Source organism: Anabrus simplex, chromosome 6, assembly GCF_040414725.1.
Source record: "Anabrus simplex isolate iqAnaSimp1 chromosome 6, ASM4041472v1, whole genome shotgun sequence".
NCBI lineage: Eukaryota > Metazoa > Arthropoda > Insecta > Orthoptera > Tettigoniidae > Anabrus > Anabrus simplex.
In genome coordinates this window covers 84040598-84060538 of record NC_090270.1, presented here as the reverse complement: position 1 = coordinate 84060538, position 19941 = coordinate 84040598, and the positions used below count along the sequence as shown (strand labels likewise).

The window sequence follows — 19941 nt, the reverse complement described above, 5'->3', positions numbered from 1 at the left end:
TGAAGACCTCAACGCTGACCATTCAGCCAATGAGTCGGACCAATGTACTTCCAGGAGTACTTCCCTGAAAATTTATTGGAGTGCGCAGCACTGTGTACCAGCCAATACTACCAATGAGAGAAGAATGAAGAATTGTAGCCGCTTCTTACTCTTCTCGCAATTAAAAGTTTTTTTTTTAATTCACTACATGCTACGTTGCATAAAATATCCACAGTACGGTTGGTATAGAGTTCAAAATTTGGTATGGATCCCATAGCCATTTTAAAATGGTTAAGGCATAGCACTGGCATTTGTGAGGGCTCATTTTCCACTGGCGTTTGTATTTTAATTTTTAAAATAAAAATAATATATTGACACCAATTGAATACTTAAAAAAAGAAAACAATGTTAAAGAATGAATTAGTTCTGGCGTGGGTCTATAAAGGGTATAACAATTAATACATTTTTGTCCTAGCTGTGATTTTTTTAATTTTATTCATATTTCTTAAAATATATATTTTAAAGCCTTCGTGGACCGCCATTTGGAAACCGCTGGTCTATGTATACTAGATCACAGGAGTCATCTCACTGTGCGCTTTCTTCCTGTAACTAAGAGCGTGAGAAAATCGCGTATCGAGTGAACTCCATTCCACCCCTCAGTCCACAATTTATTGAAATGCTTCAACTGGCTGGAAAACTAACCTAGAGCCTACACCACAGGGCTGGCTATTCGGAGACTGCTAAAAGGGGAACAACGAAAGAATCTGTACTCGCATTCTCATCTTCTTATCCCAAAGAATTGTGACATTTCCTTTTGGGAAAATCAAATGAACATAAATAGCAAAGCAAAGTCACCTCCGTACAGGCCATGAATGCCCTTGGAGGAGTGGAATGTAAAGGCTTCCACTATTGTTAACCTCGGCACATGATGAGTAGAGTGGTTAGCTCTACGCCCGGCCGCCTTTGCCCCTAAGAATTAACCTGGTACTCATTTTTGGTGCAGGCTGAGTGAACCTCATGGTCATATGCACCTCCGGAAGTGGAAATCTCATTTCTTAAATTTTACGACTTCCTGACGGGGATTCAAACCCATGTCCTTCCGGGCGAACCGATTACGCCTTTACCGCCTCGGCCAGGCAGCCCCTGAACATAAACATGTCTTTCAATAAATGAAACTCAAATCGATAACGATCAATTTATTTGCATCTCAGCCAGCCCCTGAACATAAATAGATCTTTCAATAAATGAAACTCAAATTGATAACTATTAATTTATGTGCATCTCAGGCAGCCCCTGAACATAGATAGGTCTTTCAATAAATGAAACTCAAATTGATAACGATTAACTTATTTGCATCTAACTAATCGTTTTCGAGAGATATTTGTACAGAATATAGAGTAGAGGAGAGTAGGATTCACTTCCTCGAAAGGGGGAACCTGACTCACGTTGTATGAAACTACAACGAATGAAATATGTGTCTCTTGGGTATGATAAGATGAGGCAACGCCACCAAAGCACTCTTCATTGGCCACAGTACCTGCTGGAAACTGTCAGCGAAGGTGTCTTTTGGAATCGATCGAAACACTGATGTCACATGTCTTTGGATATTCGGTATGTGAGCACAATGTATGTCTTTCAGGATTCCCTTGAGGCAAAAAAAAACAAGAAATAATTTGCAGGGGCCAGATCCGAGAACCCAATGAACACTGTCATTGACTGTCGCTTGATCCCCGGATAAAAGGACAAGGGTTCAGGAATAATCTGGTGGTTGATGGGAGTTTTAAAAAATAACAATAAAATAAAAATAATCTTTTGAAGCTTAACTATAGTAATAAACATATGTTTTATTTTCAAATACATTTCACAGAAATAAAAAGTTTAAAACAGTTTTAGAACAGTATGTTTTACAACTCAACGGGTAAAGTAGAAAGGTAAATTCACAGCCTTCTGGTCCGCAGGACACGCTTTAACATGTGCGTGCAGCGCTACACAAAGATTTCTGTTGTTTGTTTAAAAATGGAGATAACAATATGCTTCACTGTAGGTATTACAATATTTAAAGGTTTTATTCATTTTTAACCTTCTAGCGGATCGATTACATGAACATATTTCTGTATTATGTTTATTGAAATTGATTTTATGATATAAAATTTATTAAGAACATAAAAACAACCCGCATATCACACACCAAAAATTAAAAATTCCCTTTATTTTTTCAGTAGCTTTGTTAACTATATTCCATAAAGAAACATTTAAAGACGGCACAGATTTTATAGGTTAAGTGCAATTAATCATTCTGCAAATGCTTGTTTTTTGTAATATTGCTAATTGATTGTATTTCAGAACCCGTATATGTTGTTTAAAATTGTCAAGTTCACTTTTATTTGGGAAGGGGTTTGAACCGCCGTAACCTTACTCCTCGGTACGGCCTTGCCCGGATCGAACTGGTAGTACCAGCTCTCATCGCCTGTGATGATGTTTTTCAGAAAAGATGGATCTTAGTCACACGTGTCAATCAAATCTCTAACAATTTCCATCCGTGTCACCTTCTGCTCGTCTGTCAATGTGCGCGCCACAAATGCAGAACGGATCTGGTTACCCAAACTGTTGTGAGTGATGGCGTTCACACTGTCCTGGCTAATCCCTAATTCCACTGATATCCTTCTCAGAGATCGTCGCCGATTTTGTACCAGCGTGTGTCGCGCTTGCTCGATGTTTTCTGCACTTCTGCTTATTGACGTTCGAGCCGGACTGGCGCATCATCAAGAGTTTCCTGTCCATCCCAAAAGCGTTTGAACCAATCGTAAACAAATTTTCTGCTTACGGCTTCTGCTCCGTACACCTGTACCAACATCGCATGCATCTCCGTCACCGTTTTCCCAATTTGTAACAGAACTTTATGTTTATGCGTTGTTCCATAGCACTATGACACGAGTATTTACACGCACTATGTTCGACCGGTCGCAGCAGACTAACCTGCTTCAGCTCCATGTGTTCAACGCCACGTGACGCTTCTCGAGATGTTCCTCTATTCACACACATACACACACACACACACACATACACACACACACATGCACCGAGAAAGTGGTTGTCCGGTTTGGGTCACGTAGCTATCAGTTTGCATTCGGGAGTTAGTGAGTTTGATCCTCATTGTCGGCAGCCCTGGAGATGATTTTCCGTGGCTTCCCATTTTCACATCAGTAAAATGCTGGGGAAGTACTGTACTTTAACTAAGGCCACGGTCGCTTCCTTCCAATTCCTAGCTCTTCCCTACCACATCGTCGCCATAAAATCTGTGTCGGCGCGACATAAAACATATTATTAAAAACGCATGCACACACAACATCGGCCATTCGCCGTAACTTTTAAACATACCTTGTTTATACAATTACATTCATGGATGACTGTGCACTTGGATATGCCGTCAAAAGCAGCATGGTGGACTACCGTAACCTTTTCCGCTCTGCATTTAAATGCCACACATTTATTACGAAGAACGTTGGTAATGTGGAACATCCCTTGCTTCAGTAGATGTAGGGGCGCTGGTTGAGTAGCAGCAGGTCATTATGCATGTTAAGTATCAAAATTGGGTTTTTTTAAGTAATGTCAATTTAAATCTTATAGCAGTTCTGTAGTATCATTTGAAGTGACTATACATACTGCATGTGTATGTCCAGTCTTCAGCCCTAAGGCTGGTTGGATCCTCAACAGCTCCGCCATCAACAGTCATAGATGGCCTAGGCGTCACTGAAGAGGCGTATTGGGGAAAATGAGGAGTGAGCTAGTTTCCCGTTGCTTTCCTCACTGCTTCAGAAGTTGCTATCATATATCAGTCTGCCAAGCCCACTGAAATGCATGCATCAACCGACCCTATGAGCAACATTTTCACACCGTTCACAGCAGGGACTGGCTGCAGAAAGAATGGCATTACTATCATCGCTCATACCTCTGTCACTTTCATATTCTCAAAACCAAGGATAAGACAGAGACAGATCAATGAAAGTAACAAAATTGCTCTAGCCCATACCAGAAGACATGGTGCACTGTAAACACTACGTCCTGTCAGCTAAGACATACATACGAGTTGATAATGTAAGTGCAGAAGATATGAGTAAAATGTTGTACATAATACAAATTTATTAAGGGTGAGCTGTGTGTTCAATAGAAAATTGATAGTGTAAATTGTATAGTATTGTATTTTAGGAAATTTTCTTCTTTTAAAAAAATTAAAATGTAGTGCTTAATAATAATGTATTTCTGTTTATCATTTGCCACCGAGGTAGACACCTCATTTGCGAATAAATTTATTTTGATTTTGATTTAATTTTTATGTTCTCCCACTGTTTCAGGTCGTACTTCGGACGAGAAGGTGCACGCTATTCTCTTCTGCGAGTTCCGATGGCTGGAACAGACTTCTCCACTCGCTTCTACACATACGATGATTTAGCAAACGACACCAAGCTCACGTATTTCAGTTTGGCTGAAGAGGATCATCAGTACAAGGTAATATATCCCTATCTGTTGTGACTGTACGAAACGGAAAATAAAATGATTGGCGCCAGAGAGAAAGGCATCCACTCAAATATGAATTTAAAATGAAATTACCTATGGTAGGCCTTTCTTCACCGACACAACTTGTAAAAGTACTCCTGAGGGAGAGAATGTGGTTACGGACCGAGCGAGTTGGCTGTGCGGTTAGGGTCGAGAAGTTCTCAGCTTTAATTCGGCAGATAGTGAGTTTGAACCCACAGTCGGCAGTCATCAAGATGGTTTTCCGCGGTTTCCCAATTTCACACCAGGAAAATTTTGGGGCTGTACCTTAATTAAGGCCACGGCCGATTCCTTCCCACCCCTAGCAGTTTCCTATCCCATCGTCCGTTTCGGTGCGACGTAAAGCGGAATTGTAAAGAAAAAATATCTTCTTCCTCTTCATTTCACGAAAGTTTGGCAACCATTATTAAATATTAGTCATCACTATTTTGTGCGTTCCGTATCATGGTAGCCTCATCGTAGATCTCGAACCACTGCCGGAGCTTCCTCTCCAAGAAAACTTTCACTACCCATGTCCATGTTTCCTTTCAATCTTGCCTTCTATGATTAATTGTATCAGGCTATATTTCGGAAACTTATCACTATTCTATACAAATATGATCGTCCTGAATTCTATCCCACATTTCTATTCATAGATTTATACTTCTCGCACCTCCTACAGTTACATTTTCTATATTCCCCAGGAAACAACGATGCGAGCTGGACGCTTTGTGGCGCTTTCAACGATGTCTACAATAGTGTACTTTATTGATCTCGAAGCGGATGACTTCCCATAAGATAATGTGTGCTAATATATTTATAGTCGAAGTGTAATTCAGTTGCGTATCACTAATCACTCATCTGCTATCTCAATCATTATACATTAACGTTTATGAAATTTGCAACACCAAGAAGGAAACAGATGACTGAAATGATCCTTGCCGCCTCAACGCACTGCAATTAGAGCCTCCAACCCTCATGGTGTGGAATGAATGAGGTTCTGGATATATTCCTGGTGAATCCTCCTAAACGCACTTCGTAGGCGAGTCCATAAGTCATAGACACTGATTACTGGGGGACCGTGGCAAACAAGTTGCCGACCAACAATATGCCAGATATATTGGATGGACATGTCAGGTGAACGTACAGGTAAGAGAAGCAATAGTACCCGCAGTTCTTCGAAGAAGGCTTGCACATTCCTCGCCACATGTGGTCGGGCTTTGTCCTGCTGAAATATGGCATGTGGAGTTTCCTAAAGGAGGGACAAACCGTCCTCATGTTGTTCAGATTGCCCTCAATACGTAGGACCCAAGATCGGTTGTTATCCGCAATGGTGCTCCAAACCATCACACTTTGTGTTTCTGCGCTATGCCGCTCAACAGGGCAAGCTGCCAGATTGCACTCACAGTGGTAGCGTGGAACACGTACGCGGCCATCGCTGTAGGACAGGCTGAAGGTGGACTCGTCTGAAAACGCTACATTTTGCCACTCAGCACGCCAGTTGCGGCATTCGCGTGGCTGTTGCAGTCTGAGGCTTTTACGGTTTCAGAAAAATGGAAGCCGGCGCAATGGTTTGTGTGCAACCAGTCCAATCCGCAGCAGACGGCTTCGAACCGCCGATGCAGACAGGTTCACCCCAGTTGCAATGCTCCAGCGTCAAGCCAACACTGTTTATGAAGCTGAACGATCCGTTACATCCATGCGGACAAGATTGCGGTCATCCCGTGCTGTGGTCATATTGCGTGGTCCAATACCCGCTCATCGCTGCGTGCGGCCCTTTTCTATCCGCTGCATCGTAGCAACATGCCCTATACGAGCCGAAATGTCATGGTATGACAAACCCGCTTCCCGGAGGCAGATTCATTCGGCCCCGTTTGAACTCACATGCTGATGATATTGCGCACTTTGACGTCGACGAGGCATACTTGCACTTACATTCACGTTTCCACCTTGTCTGACAGCTCTTCAATAACTAAGCTCGGCGTAACATTGACCTTGTCACACAAGAAATTTACCTGCTGGATCTACGTATTCCCCATCTCTCTACAATCCTAATATACCGAGCTCGATAGCTGCAGTCGCTTAAGTGCGGCCAGTATCCAGCAATCGGGAGATAGTGGGTTCGAGCCCTACTGTCGGCAGCTCTGAAGATGGTTTTCCATGGTTTCCCATTTTCACACCAGGCAAATGCCGGGGCTGAACCTTAATTAAGGCCACGGCCGCTTCCTTCCAATTCCTAAGCCGTTCCTATCCCATCGTCGCCATAAGACCTATCTGTGTCGGCGCGACGCAAAAAAAAAAAAAAAAAGAAGAAACCCTTATAACTTGTTACTGGTGCACTGTTCAACACATCCACCGAGTTTGGATTCATTCGGGCAATTCTTTCACGGTGTTTCAATTTTTACAAATGTTAGTGTATATTCCATTGGAAATTAAACAAACTGAATAAGTTAGTTAAAAGTATTTGTTAAGTATGTATAAAAGATTACCGCCAGTCTTCTATCCACCCTAAATAAATAAGCAGTTAATTAAGCCTAATTAAAACTAACCTCTCTCTCTCTCTCTCTCTCTCTCTCTCTCTCTAATAAACTCTACAATAATCCACGTTACGGTATTTTCTACACTAATAACCACATGGTACTGGAGGTTACATTGGTGTTAGGTCCCTAATATGGACCTAAATCTAATAAGACTTTGATACAGAAGTCGTAATGGAATGCTATACAGAGTGGTCGGAAACAACGTGAACTGGGCACATGAGCTTTAGAGAGTTGGTAATACTGATAAATAAATGTTCCAAGAAAATAATTCGAAATCTCATGACGTTCTCATTTTATCAGCTGCTGAAGTTAACCAATCAGATCGCGAATTAATGGGCTTTGCGAGGCGCTGTTTGCAAAATCTGCACATGGCTTAAGACTGGCTTGAGAGAAATCTGAACACAAACATTCCGTGGGTTTCAGCCGATGTCACCATAGCGTACTTGCTAGGGTGCCATCCTGTCAGTTCCGAGTTCCGTGGCCAAATCTCATCCTTGGCGAAACGATTAGTGTTCTCAGCCAATCTTAAGCCACATTCAAATTTAGCAACACCGGCTCGTAAAACTCATTTGAATTCGCCCGCGAAGCGATTTGATTGGCTAACTTCAGCATCTGATGAAAAGACAACGGTGCAAAATATCGAATTATTTTTTCAAATTATTTATCAGTATGACCAACATTCTAGCGTTCATACACGTTTCTTCCGACCACCCTGTATATTTTTCACAGCACACTCTACTTGGAAGTAACACAAAATGTCACTGTTTCAGATTCCTGTCATCAAGCGAGCACGGTCCATCAGCTACCAGACGTTATTGCTACAAGCGTGTCCATGGACGGCTCCGGAATGGATGAAGTTTTCGAATGGGAAGGACGGATTCAACCGCCTGAATCCCATTTACTACCAGTCCTGGGCTGAGTATTATGTCAAGTAAACAGTATTTGCTTATAAATACTAATGAACTAGATAAAATGTCACTAATTATCAAGTACGTCTCTTCCCAGGATCTTACAACTTGTGAGAGACGTGCGTGAGTAACCTGGAGCCACAGTTACATCTGGCATATGTTTCCAATTAAGTCATGTTCGTCTCGCTTTTCCTGTCTGACTTCACTTCATCAGATCTTGGTATCTCCAGCCCTGACGATATTGGATTTCCGGGCTTTCCCTGCCTTTCGTTGTTCCTCCGCTCCTTCATCTATTAATCTTTAACGTACGACGAATTATTTCCTTTTCATTACGATCATATTTTCTTCATCTTAAAAATGTAAGTAAATTCGTGCTCTCATCCCGAGGTGTTGCAGCTCTTTTCAGAGCACACCACTTTAGCCATATACCAGCCCTCCTGCCATTCTTAAATCTCTGGCAGTACCGGGAATCGAACCCGGGCCACAGAGAATGGCATGGCTCTCGAATTTCGATTATTGATACCATATCTCACTAAACTCGTAATAAAGTCTCGATTTCAAAGGTGTATTTTTCTGTGTTTGTACAGGTTTCTTAAGAATTATTACAAATCAGGGATCTACTTCTGGAGTGTATCAATGCAGAATGAACCGTCGATTGGATACCTGATGAGTTTTGGGAACTACACTATGGGCTGGAGTCCACAAGAACAGTATCAGTGGCTCACGAGAAACCTAGGGCCCACACTTGCCAAGAGAGGTTTTGGAAAACTGAGGATATTGGCAATGGAGGATAACCGAGTACTCTTGCCCTTCTGGCCTAACCAAGTAAGTAACAGAATTGTTGTCCATTATGAAAATAGTCATGTTGGTCAAGAGGCAAGTTTTATCATACACACTGCATACTGTTACAATGGTAAAATGTTGGAAATATATTAGTGTGTACGGAGTATATCAACGGCCGTCGTGAAGTGATCTGGGATTGACTAAGGAAAAATTTTCATCCCAGATCTAATGATAAACAAACGTTAAGATATTCTTAGAAATCATTAGGACTTCAGTATCACTGGAAATATTCATAAGAACGTCCTACGTTTTCTTAAATACGTTTTACGTTCTTACCTAAGGTCGTGGTACTTGTTTGGTAAATTAAGAAATGTATCTGTAATTTCACTTTGAGGTGAAAATTATGAGTTAGACGGTCGATTTACCCCCTACTGTAATTGTTACAGCTGTTGATCACGACCTATATCTGTACGTCCTGTACAAGAAGAATAACATAATCAGTTTGTGACAAACTAGAACAAAAGATTTACACAACACTGATGATAGAAGTTACGTGACATCTCTCGTACAGTTTTTAACAGATCAATTGCATGTGGAGTATCTTCACCTATGTACATATCAACACTACACATTACCACACACAATAGTGAACACATCCCTCCACATAGGGTTGGCGTCAGGAAGGGCATCCGGCCGTAAACATGGGCCAAGGTGATACTAGTTTCTACTTCCAGGAAATTGGTAAATGGTCAAGAAGAAGAATCAATGGCGTGTAAACCACCTCTGCCCTAGACATATGCTCAGCAGACACCATGAGGCATGTTTGAACATAATTCAATTTGTTCAGTGGTAGATAGTTCCATATATTCAAAGCCAGGGATTTATGAATATGCTATCGCAGGGACTGACGTCCAGGCAGGAGGACATGCAAAAACGAGGCCCTAAAGAATAGACTGTTTAGTGTTTAAACAACTATTTATATCTGCTTTACGTCGTACCGACACAGATAGGTCTTCTGACGACGATGTGATAGGAAAGAGCTAGAAGTGGGAAGGAATTGACAGTGGCCTTAATTAAGGTACAACTCCAGCATTTGCCTGGTGTGAAAACGGAAAACCATCTTCAGGGCTGTCGACAGTTGGGTTCGAACCCACTATCTCCCGGATGCAAGCTCATAGTTGCGCGCCCTTAACCGCACGGCCAACTTTCCCGGTATCATTCAAAGTACTTCGGTGCTCAAAAAAGTGGTTTGCATCTTTTGGTTTAATGCACTTTCCATTACGTACATATATTATACATTAGGAAGGGTATATAAAAAGAAAAACAACATGGAATCAGCTATGCAAAAACGCATGACGAGACATACTCACAATCAGTACCAAAGATTCCAACTTGTTTTGATGCCTACTCTTCTACTCTTGGATAGCAGCTCAACAAGCTGCTGAATGTTACCATTAGGATTAGGATGATAGGCCATTGCTCTCTTCAATTCACGCCATGCATGTTCGTTCAACACAGTTCATGTCCGTAGAATATGGCGGCCACACCATTCGCTGTATGCTATGCGCCTCAAGGAACTGACTGACCACCTGGCTCGATGGGCACGAGCATTATCATCTACTATCGTAAATCTCGCGCCCACAGTGACAGAAAATCCTGTAACTACAGGATGGAGGATGGTGTATCTGTATAACAGACCGGTTATCTTACATTGTATAGGACTCAATCAGGAGCGTAAGTCGACCGAACATGACGCAATCCTCCTTGCTGCTGTTGGCACTCCAGGATGAAAGGCTCATTCCATCTCTCACCAGATCGTCTCCAGACTCTAATGCTCCTGTTGTATGGGTGCAAGCTTCTCGTGATCTCAACAGAAAAGAGCGTAAACTTCCACAACTAGTCTAATGCCTTGAGCACTGGGTTATTGGTCACGTATTTATGAAAAACATTTAACAGTTCCTTTCCCAAATCTTGACATTGCTCCCAGAATGTTTGAATGTTCTGCCATCAAAAGCCAGCAGAGTGTGATCATTCAGAGTTTTGAAAATAATAAAAACTACCCTCACATATTCAGCAACCGACAGTAGACTTCCTCGTTTGGCATCCTTACAACGAATGATGATATCCTGCAAGGCATAACTTCGAGTCTCTCTTTCACCAGTTTGATGCCAGAAATTCCAGAAGAAAAGAGTTCAGGTAAGTTTTCTTATAAATCAAAATTATTGCTTTATTGAAGTTCGATATCTGGTGATTTTATGAGATGTGTCTATATTTTGAAGTTTACAAATATCATTAATATAGAGATATTTCTTTATTTAGTGAGAGTTTAGTATCTTAATAACAAACTCTTGCCAATAATAAATGTAGGGCCTAAAACTGAGTCTAGACTAGGGCCCAAATTTTATACTCCCCCCCCGTTTCGGTTGATTGTAATATTTTCAGTCTTGTGTTTATATAAATGAGAGGGTTCTACGTTAGCTGAAACTTCACTCGCTTAAGTGTGTTCATGCATTTATAGCACAGTTCATGACCAGAGAATAAGCTGGCCATACCACTTCATTCCGATAATGCACATATCCCTAGGGATCGATAGGACCGTACGTCAACTTTCCTAGGAGTAAATCTCCCACCCATAGTGGCACAGAAATCTATAAACACAGGTCGGATAATGTAGTCTATACACCACGTAAAGTCAGTCGGTCAGTCATTTTATTCCAAAAGTCTTACTAATTGTGCTTATCATTTACAAATTACTACAGTATCGTGCATAACTTAAGAGGTATTCAATGACATACGCTATTCTAGGACTGCTTTCATTAATGTGGGACAAACTTTCAGTGAATTTATTATTATACACTTATAATTTATATCCAGGATGTGGTACCCATGACTTTGGGCTATTTCATTAATTTGGAAACGTTCCTTTCAATCTTGGCCCGTAGGCATTATTCATTTAGATCATTTGGATAAGAGGTGAGTTGCTAAAGTTGCCGTTACTTTTTCTGTTGGCTTTTCTTTTCGATTCAGTTAGAACGTGCTTGCTGCTAGTGGAAGAGCAACTGGTTAAAGCAGTTAATAATTCTCATGTTGTGTAGGTATTTATCGCCACCTTTTCTATAATCGGCGTGAACTGTGAGGATGTATTTTTGCTATCATTAATAAGGCAGATACTTGACTTAGCTCTTCTTCTTGTAGTGCCTTTTTCATTACTGAACATTGGCCACAATCACAGCGAAGACAGTACGATGTTCGGCTGTCCTCATCAGGCCTACTGGAATCTAGTCCTGTCCAGTCCCGTAAGTTCCTCAGCAAAAAGTGTACGCCTATCAATTATAACCTGTAGGATCAATTTTAGTAGGTTGTACGTATCATTCCTGTTGTAACCAAGGTTGAGATTTACAAAACACAACTTTATTATTCGCTTCAAATGCAAAATACACTATTTACACAAATAAAACTGAAATTTAACTTGAAGCAAAATGAATTAGGAATCTTGAGAAAGAGTCTATCTTTTGTACACTATATACAAGTTTGCAGTATTTACATCCACTACTATCTCGAAAGATAGTCCTTGGGATATGAAAAGTCGATAGTCGAAAACTATCAGAAGTACTGACATAAATGTTTTGGAAAGTCCTTCCTTGCTGAGTTCATAAAAGCAAGTTCAATGTTGGAAGAATTCTTACTTGGCGAAACCAAGGGAGTTTGCATTAATCAGGGAAATATAACGGTATGTAATAGTACGACTGGATATGGGCAGCGGAATGGGAAAGAGGAGCAGTGACCAGAGGTGAGACCTCGTACTGCCAGAAATTCAGTCCACCTGGCCGAAGCACATTTTCAAGAGGAGTAGCCTCCGTGCTCGACGTAGGGTGTATTCTGGAGCTGGACACCGGGGCAAGTGGGCATCAGGACAGGCTGGGAGTTCCTCTTTATAGTACACACACGACGGTCCAGGCACGCGCACTGAGGGCTGCGCGTCGAGGCTAGAAGAATGACACTTGGCGCGCGTGTAGCTGGCTGGCGGAGCGAGAAGGGAGCGCCGGACATACAACAATTCCTCATAATATTCTCAAGGTAGGCTGTCCTTTTCTTCATTGTACACACCAACATTCGTTCCCTCCACATGCGCCTGAGTACAACAGCATTGGAGGCGTGCCCGGTCCACGAGATCCGTAATAACCTTCAGAAAACCCATATCTCGGAGGCATTTATTCTCTTAATGGTATTACATTTCAGAGTTCATGTTTCAGCACCGTACAGAAGCACCGAATATACAGAGCATCTTACGAAGTTATGACGTGCCTCCAAAGTGAGACTTCTATCACACAGTAGATTCCTCATTATCAGAAAGCTAGCACGAGCCATTCTATTCGTACACGGATCTCTGGCCTAGCTGAAATTCTAAAACAGTATTAAATAGGACTTCTCTTCTTCAAGTGCCGCATCCGTCCTCGGACTTTGGCGATCATTTCGGTTATCTTATTTTTGCTGGTGTCTACGCGGAACAGGGATATAGTTGTTTGTCCGAACCACTGTCTCAGGTTCTTCATACACGACGTGCGAGGTCTTCCAGGACCTCTCTTCCCTTCGATCTTCCCTCGTATAATTATTTGGAGGAGGCTGTAAACTGCCGTTTGCCTCACGATATGGCCAAAGTAGGAGATCATCTTAATCTTAACAGTCCTACACAGATTTCTTCTTTACACATCCTGGTCAATATCTCCTCACTGCGTATTTTGCCTACCCAGCTGAAACGAAGTATGTGACGGTAGACCCACATTCCAAATGCTTCTGGTCTTCTCATGGTGGCTTTTGTGATAGTCCAGGACTCTACTCCGTACACCACGATGTAGAACGCATAGCAACGTGCTATACTAACCCGAAGCAGTTATGGTAGTTCTCTGCTAAAGAGCTTGTAAATGTTGCCATGGCCTTTACAACGCGGCACTTTATTTCTTGGGATTGGTCCCAGTGCTCGTTGATGACGCCGCCTAGGTACATGATTTTCTCGACGGTCTATATCGGAACTCAGCTGACCCAGAGACCGGGATCTGTGACAGGGTCCTTGTTCACAGTCATGCCTTTGGTCTTCTTTAAGTACAAGTTTAGACCAAGGTTTTCGCATGTCTCCACCACTTTCGACAAGTTTTTCCCGCTATTGGTCATTAGGACAATGCCGTCAACATATATATGTGATGTCACTCCATTCATTTTGTTGCCACTATCTAGCCTATATCATGCAGAACCTCCCTGAAGCAGGTCTCTGAGTACAGTTTTAACAGGAGCGGGGACAGGATACACCTTGCCTCAAACCTCGTTTGATCGCAACTTAATCCCATTCGAATACGAACTTTCCATTTACAATATACCAGTACAGTAGTAATACAACTCAAGTTTCCAGAAATAATTCACATTTCTTCGCGTGAAAGGCATTGAAAAAGTTGTGTATGTATGTTGGGTATTCAGTCCGAAGGCTGGTTTGATCCTCTACAGCTCCACCAACAGCTGTCATAGATAGCGTAGTTGTCACTGAAGAGGCGTATTAGGAAAATTAGGAGTGAGGTCGTTTCCCGTTGCTTTCCTCGCTGAGCCAGAAGTTGCTATTGTATATCAGTCTGCCAAGCCGACTGAAATGCATGCACCAACCGACCCTATGAGCGATATTTTCACATCATACATAACAGGGACTGGCTGCATAAGGAATGGCATTACTAGTATCGCCCATACGTCAGTCAAAGCCAACGATGAGACTGAGACAGGTCAATGAAAGTAACAAATTTATTTTAGCCCATACCAGAAGACAGCGCACTGCAAACACTCCATCTCGCCAGCGAAGGCATTTGAACAAGTTATGTCTAACAAAAGGAGGAATATTGAGGTAATTTCAATCACCTTCAAAGTTAGGAATTCACCTGCATTTGGGTGCGACCGTCTGGTAGTCATTGGTAGTCTAATTACGCCAATGATGACCGTGGTGTTTGTCTTAAGAGGAAGTACAATTGGACTACCATCCCCTAATCCGATCCTTCGAAGAATGCAGGTGTCTGTAAAAGAAAGGGAGGGCCATGAAGGGCGTAAAAATGGAAGACTCCCATGGTCTTGCAAACGTAATACCCTCGAGTTCTGAAGAGAACAAGAGTTGACCAACGGAGATCATATAGTAAATACAAAAATAATGAGCAAAGTACAACCTAGATTCGATTAGCGGCCCTGTGGTCGCAAACACACGCTCGTAAGTAGAGAGCCTCTTGCTCACCTTTGACTCAACTCTTACGCTTCCTACATATAGGAAATGTTAGAATTAGCGTCCGTCACGAAATCGCTCTGAAAGAGCGTGTCATTTTTATGGGTGAAAGGACACTCAGGACTTCTATACAACGACCTGGTCGACAGTTTGGCCAAACAAGGCGCAACGCACTGGATTATTCCTTTCATTAGCCTCCCCTGCACTGATTTTTACTGTATGTAAACAGCAGAAGGAAAACTTATGTTGAATGGACAGTTCTGTGGAGCAGGACAACTCAACACAGAGGTCATTACTATTGCTCTGTTCAGCCAGCTATCCCACACAAGCCATGGTGTGAAGACGTCACATAGGCCGGAGGCACAGTAACCACCATCATCCGGATGAGATTCAACCATGCTTCATTCTCTGCTCATCTCAACAGGATTGGAGTCCTCCAATCAGCACAATGCCCGTGTAGTGCAAAAATCACAGGAGATGTAAACCACCCCGTCTTCTAGTGCAGTACAACTATATACTATCGCACAGAATTGTTTGATACCCTTGTGTACCTTCGTGTTCCTTTCCCAACACACATCCAGCTGTACTAACAACTAGAGATCTCCGTGTGTACAACGTAATGGCAAAATACTTGACGGAAACTGGTGTAAATGCTTTTATACTTATTACGCACCTAAAGAAACAAGAGTGTTAATTTTAAGTTTTTCTCTGTTCTGTAGTTCATTCCATGTTAGCAATAATAGCAATAATAGCAATAATAATAATAATAATAATAATAATAATAATAATAATAATAATAATAATAATAATAATAATAATAAATAATATTTGCTTTACGTCTCACTAACTACTTTTACGGTTTTAGGAGACGCCGAGGTGCCGAAATTTAGTCCCACAGGGGTTCTTTTACGTGCCAGTAAATCTACCGACACGAGGCTGACGTATTTGAGCACCTTCAAATACCACCGGACTGAGCCAAGATCGAACCCTTCAACCGTCTGAGCCACTCAGCCCAGCATTCCATGTTAAGAAAACAGTATTGCTCTTACGGCAACAGGGTTGCCATATCGAACGGTTCTGCTCAACACCATCACGGGAAAACGGTAGCACATAAATTTATGAAATTCAGTACTTAAGTTCGAGATAAAAAGCGGAAGAAACTAGGGTGCAAATTATGTTTATGAACTAAAGTGGACGGGAGGTTTAGAGGGGCTATTTTTAGTTTGTACAGAATCAGATGTAAACTACGGCACATACAAAACTTCAGCACTGAAGTGCAAGGCAAATTTGGGAAGAAAATAGAAAAATAATTTTTTATTTTTATTTTTTATGAGCTCGAGGGGTGAGGGATCCATTTAATTGCATTTAATAAATTTCCCCAGGCAACGCGGGGTACTACTGTGAGTAGTATCGCTCACAAAAACAATAGTAAAAAAATAAACGCGGTCGTAAAGAAACAGTGGTAAAATTAAAACGCGCTTAAGAAAGAACAACTAAATAACGAAACCAAGCATAAATAAAACACACGACAGATATTCATCAGTACAAGTTATGCCATGACGTATCGCTGCACGCCACAACACCCAAATCTTCAGTAACAACTTCTGTACAGTACGAAAATAATAGAACACACACAAATACTATACAATATAGAACCAACTCTCACTCAACTCAACACAAGACAAGTACGCACTAATGTAAAGCCTAAGAAAACACACGTAATAAATAAATACAGCAAATAAATACTGTAGATGACTTCACTATAGAAGTGAGCTGCCGACAGTTGACAGAGTGAGGGACTACACGAGGCTTGTACCAGAGCAACACTGAAGGAAAGCGACGAAGCAATGGCTGTTCCTGCCATTGTGCTTCCTCCCTACGGATATATTTAAGAAAAAGGAAATGTTATGTAGTTATTTTAATAACTCAGGGCAAAAATGCCTCAGCACTTTTATCTGTATTTCATAATACAATATAAAGCACATTATAATATCCCTTAATCATGAGGAATTATGGGTGTGTAAGAGGGGGTGTGTTCACACCTTGTAGGTCCATAAGAGCAATACTATTTTTTTTAACGTGGAATGAGCTATTGGCCTTTTGTCATTCTACATGTATTTAGCATTATTGTCCAATTCTTTCTCTGTAACTTTTTAATCATTGTACGTTTTTGATGGCTAAACATTCTAAGGACGAAGACCATAAATAAAAATAAAAAATAAAATAAAAACATCTCTTAAGACTGGCAGGGGATATTGTGGATGTATCCTACCCTCCCCCTCGCCATCCAATAGCGCCGATAATGACAAAGATACTTCATCCTAGTTATTTAAATCATAGCTGTATATTTAACGTATATCCTGAAAAAATCACTGATCAATCCACACTGTTCCAGACACTTGTAGACGAAGTTGCCAAGGACTACATCTCGGGATTTGCTATTCATTGGTACACCCGAGCTGTAAGTGATCCGCAGCAGCTGGATTTGACCCATGATCTCTTCCCGGGCATGTTCTTGTTGTATACGGAAGCTGCCAATGGTAAGTGGAATAAAATTATCATCAATTGTTTTAAAATGTGTGTCTATAACCTTAGTTTTCAAATATTTGTCATCACGGCTTGAACTATTAGACGCGAGTGTGTGACGTAAGAAACAAGAGAAGTAGCGTAAATTCTGTGTGTTCCATGAATACATTTTCTTCGCGTTCTCTAAAGAAATCATAATTTTGTCCAGGTTTCCAATGTTTTCCCTTGTCGCGATCGGATAACAATTGGTTCTTATAGTCTGACATTTCTTTAAAGGGGAGTAATGTTATTTGTGCGCTGAGACTCTCTCTTTTTTTTTTCTCATGACTTTGCGGTTTGGTCATACTAATTTTGTGATTTATTTCTCAATTCGTTTGTCCGGCCCCTTGAAGGAACGGTCAGCGTCGAGGCCTTCGGTTCAGAGGGCCCCAGGTTCGATTTCCGGCCGGGTCAAGGATTTTAACCGCATTCGGTTTATTCCTCTGACTAGGGGTATGGGTGTTTTTGTTTGTGCCCGATACACTCCTCTTCATATATACACAATACAGCAGAGGCCCCATTAGAAACCATTCCAGCAACACGCGATGGTGAGTACATCCCAGCGTCGGCAGGCTGAGTGGCTCAGACGGTTGAGGCGCTGGTCTTCTGACCCCAACTTGGCAGGTTCGATCCTGGCTCAGTAGGGTGCTATTTGAAGGTTATCAAATAAGTCAGCCTCGTGTCGGCAGATTTACTGTCATGTAAAAGAACTCCTACGGGATTAAATTCTGGCACCTCGGCGTCTCCGAAAACCGTAAAAGTAGTTTGTGGGTCGTAAAGCAAATAACACTATTATTATTATTATTATTATTATTATTATTATTATTATTATTATTATTATTATTATTATTATTATTATTATTATTATTATTATTATTATTATTATTATTTGGAACTCAGTTCACACCCACGACACCACCAGCGTGTGGGAAAGGCGACAGAAGAAGATCCCTTACTTCGTATCTTGTTTCTTCAGGCAGGCGACTTGCATTAAATGAATGTGGGCCCACCACGTTGGTCTCCTGCCAAATTCCAGTCCCGGAAACCTGCAGATCTGATAGTGTTTTTCTAGCGAAGCTCCGGGTCAGAGTGCACAGACCGCAGTTAAAACTTGACGCAACCACCTGTCAGCAACAACCATATTTCCAGAACTGAAGTACATAGTGAAATCGTCTACTTATACAGCGATGGAAAAACCACGGTCGCAGAATGAGACGAACAGTGTAATACTCTCTACAGAAATCTAAGGCACTCCACTTTTCTTTACAATAACACTGAATTTATGCCCTTCCTACTAGACTCGTAATAGTCGTAGGGCCATGGAGGATTCGAATCCTAAAGGGGCCCTCTTTGCTTTTACAGAGATTGCTTTTGCTTTTATATTATAATCATATTTAAATGCGAGTCGGTATTTATATATTATATGAATTGCAATAGTATAGGCTGGATTTGTATATTTATTTTATTTTATGTCTTTCTTTTCCTAAAACCCGTGCATGGATTATGGGTAGGGTTCGAATGTTAATGGAAAGTTTCATTTTATTCCCTGCCTAAATTGCATACTTAACTGGTTTTCAATGCAAATCCGCTTATTCTCGTCACCAATAAATGGTTTCTGTCATATAAATTAATATTTCTGTCTTATTTTGACATTGTCAGTTTTTTTGTAAAAGCGTAATATTTTAGTCACATTTGTAAGATTTGGTGGCAACTATGCATTTACAGTAATTAATATGAAAAGAGAAAACTTCTGTCAATTGGTATTTTTTAAATTTTGTTTTACATAGCACCGACACAGATAGGTCTTATGGCGACGATGGGATGGGAAAGATCTAGGAGTGGTAAGGAAGTGGCCGTGGCCTTAATTAAGGCACATCCCCAGCATTTGCCTGGTGTGAAAATGGGAAATCACGGAAAACCATCTTCAGGGCTGCCGACAGTGGGGCTCAACCCACTATCTCCCGGATGCAAGCTCATAGCTGCGAGCCTCTAACCGCACGGCCAACTCACCCGGTCAGTCGGTATTTAAACGTGAATATTCAGAAACCTGGTATGAAAATAACTGTAAATAATTAGGCAAGAATACAAAATACAAAATTTTGCAGTTTAGAATTTTAATTTAAAAATGGCCACATATGGTGATTTTTTGGGTCATATTTAGTTCTTTCTGAGTCATAATTTGGTCATTTAAATGTCATATTTGCTTGCACTTTTGGACCATTTTTAGGTCTTACACATCCGAGCCCTAATTATTACGTACCTTTGTATTTCGATGATTTGCATTAATATGTTTTCGTCACAAAACAGAAAGTGTTCAGTTCTGGCGATTTATTGTCCTAATTCTATTTCTGGTGTTTCTTTAATCTAGTTCCTACTTCAAATGACT

General features: G+C 41.2%; 1 protein-coding gene across 1 annotated transcript in view; it reads left to right on the top strand.

The window, feature by feature from the left end:
• LOC137501182 (lysosomal acid glucosylceramidase-like) overlaps positions 1 to 19941 on the top strand; it is a 109104-nt gene that overhangs the window by 78715 nt on the left and 10448 nt on the right. Inside the window, exons 5-9 of the mRNA XM_068228044.1 lie at positions 4332 to 4485; positions 7823 to 7983; positions 8548 to 8785; positions 17386 to 17524; positions 19765 to 19806. Of these exons, the coding sequence (XP_068084145.1) occupies positions 4332 to 4485; positions 7823 to 7983; positions 8548 to 8785; positions 17386 to 17524; positions 19765 to 19806 (734 nt within the window). The remainder of the gene's footprint in view (positions 1 to 4331; positions 4486 to 7822; positions 7984 to 8547; positions 8786 to 17385; positions 17525 to 19764; positions 19807 to 19941) is intronic.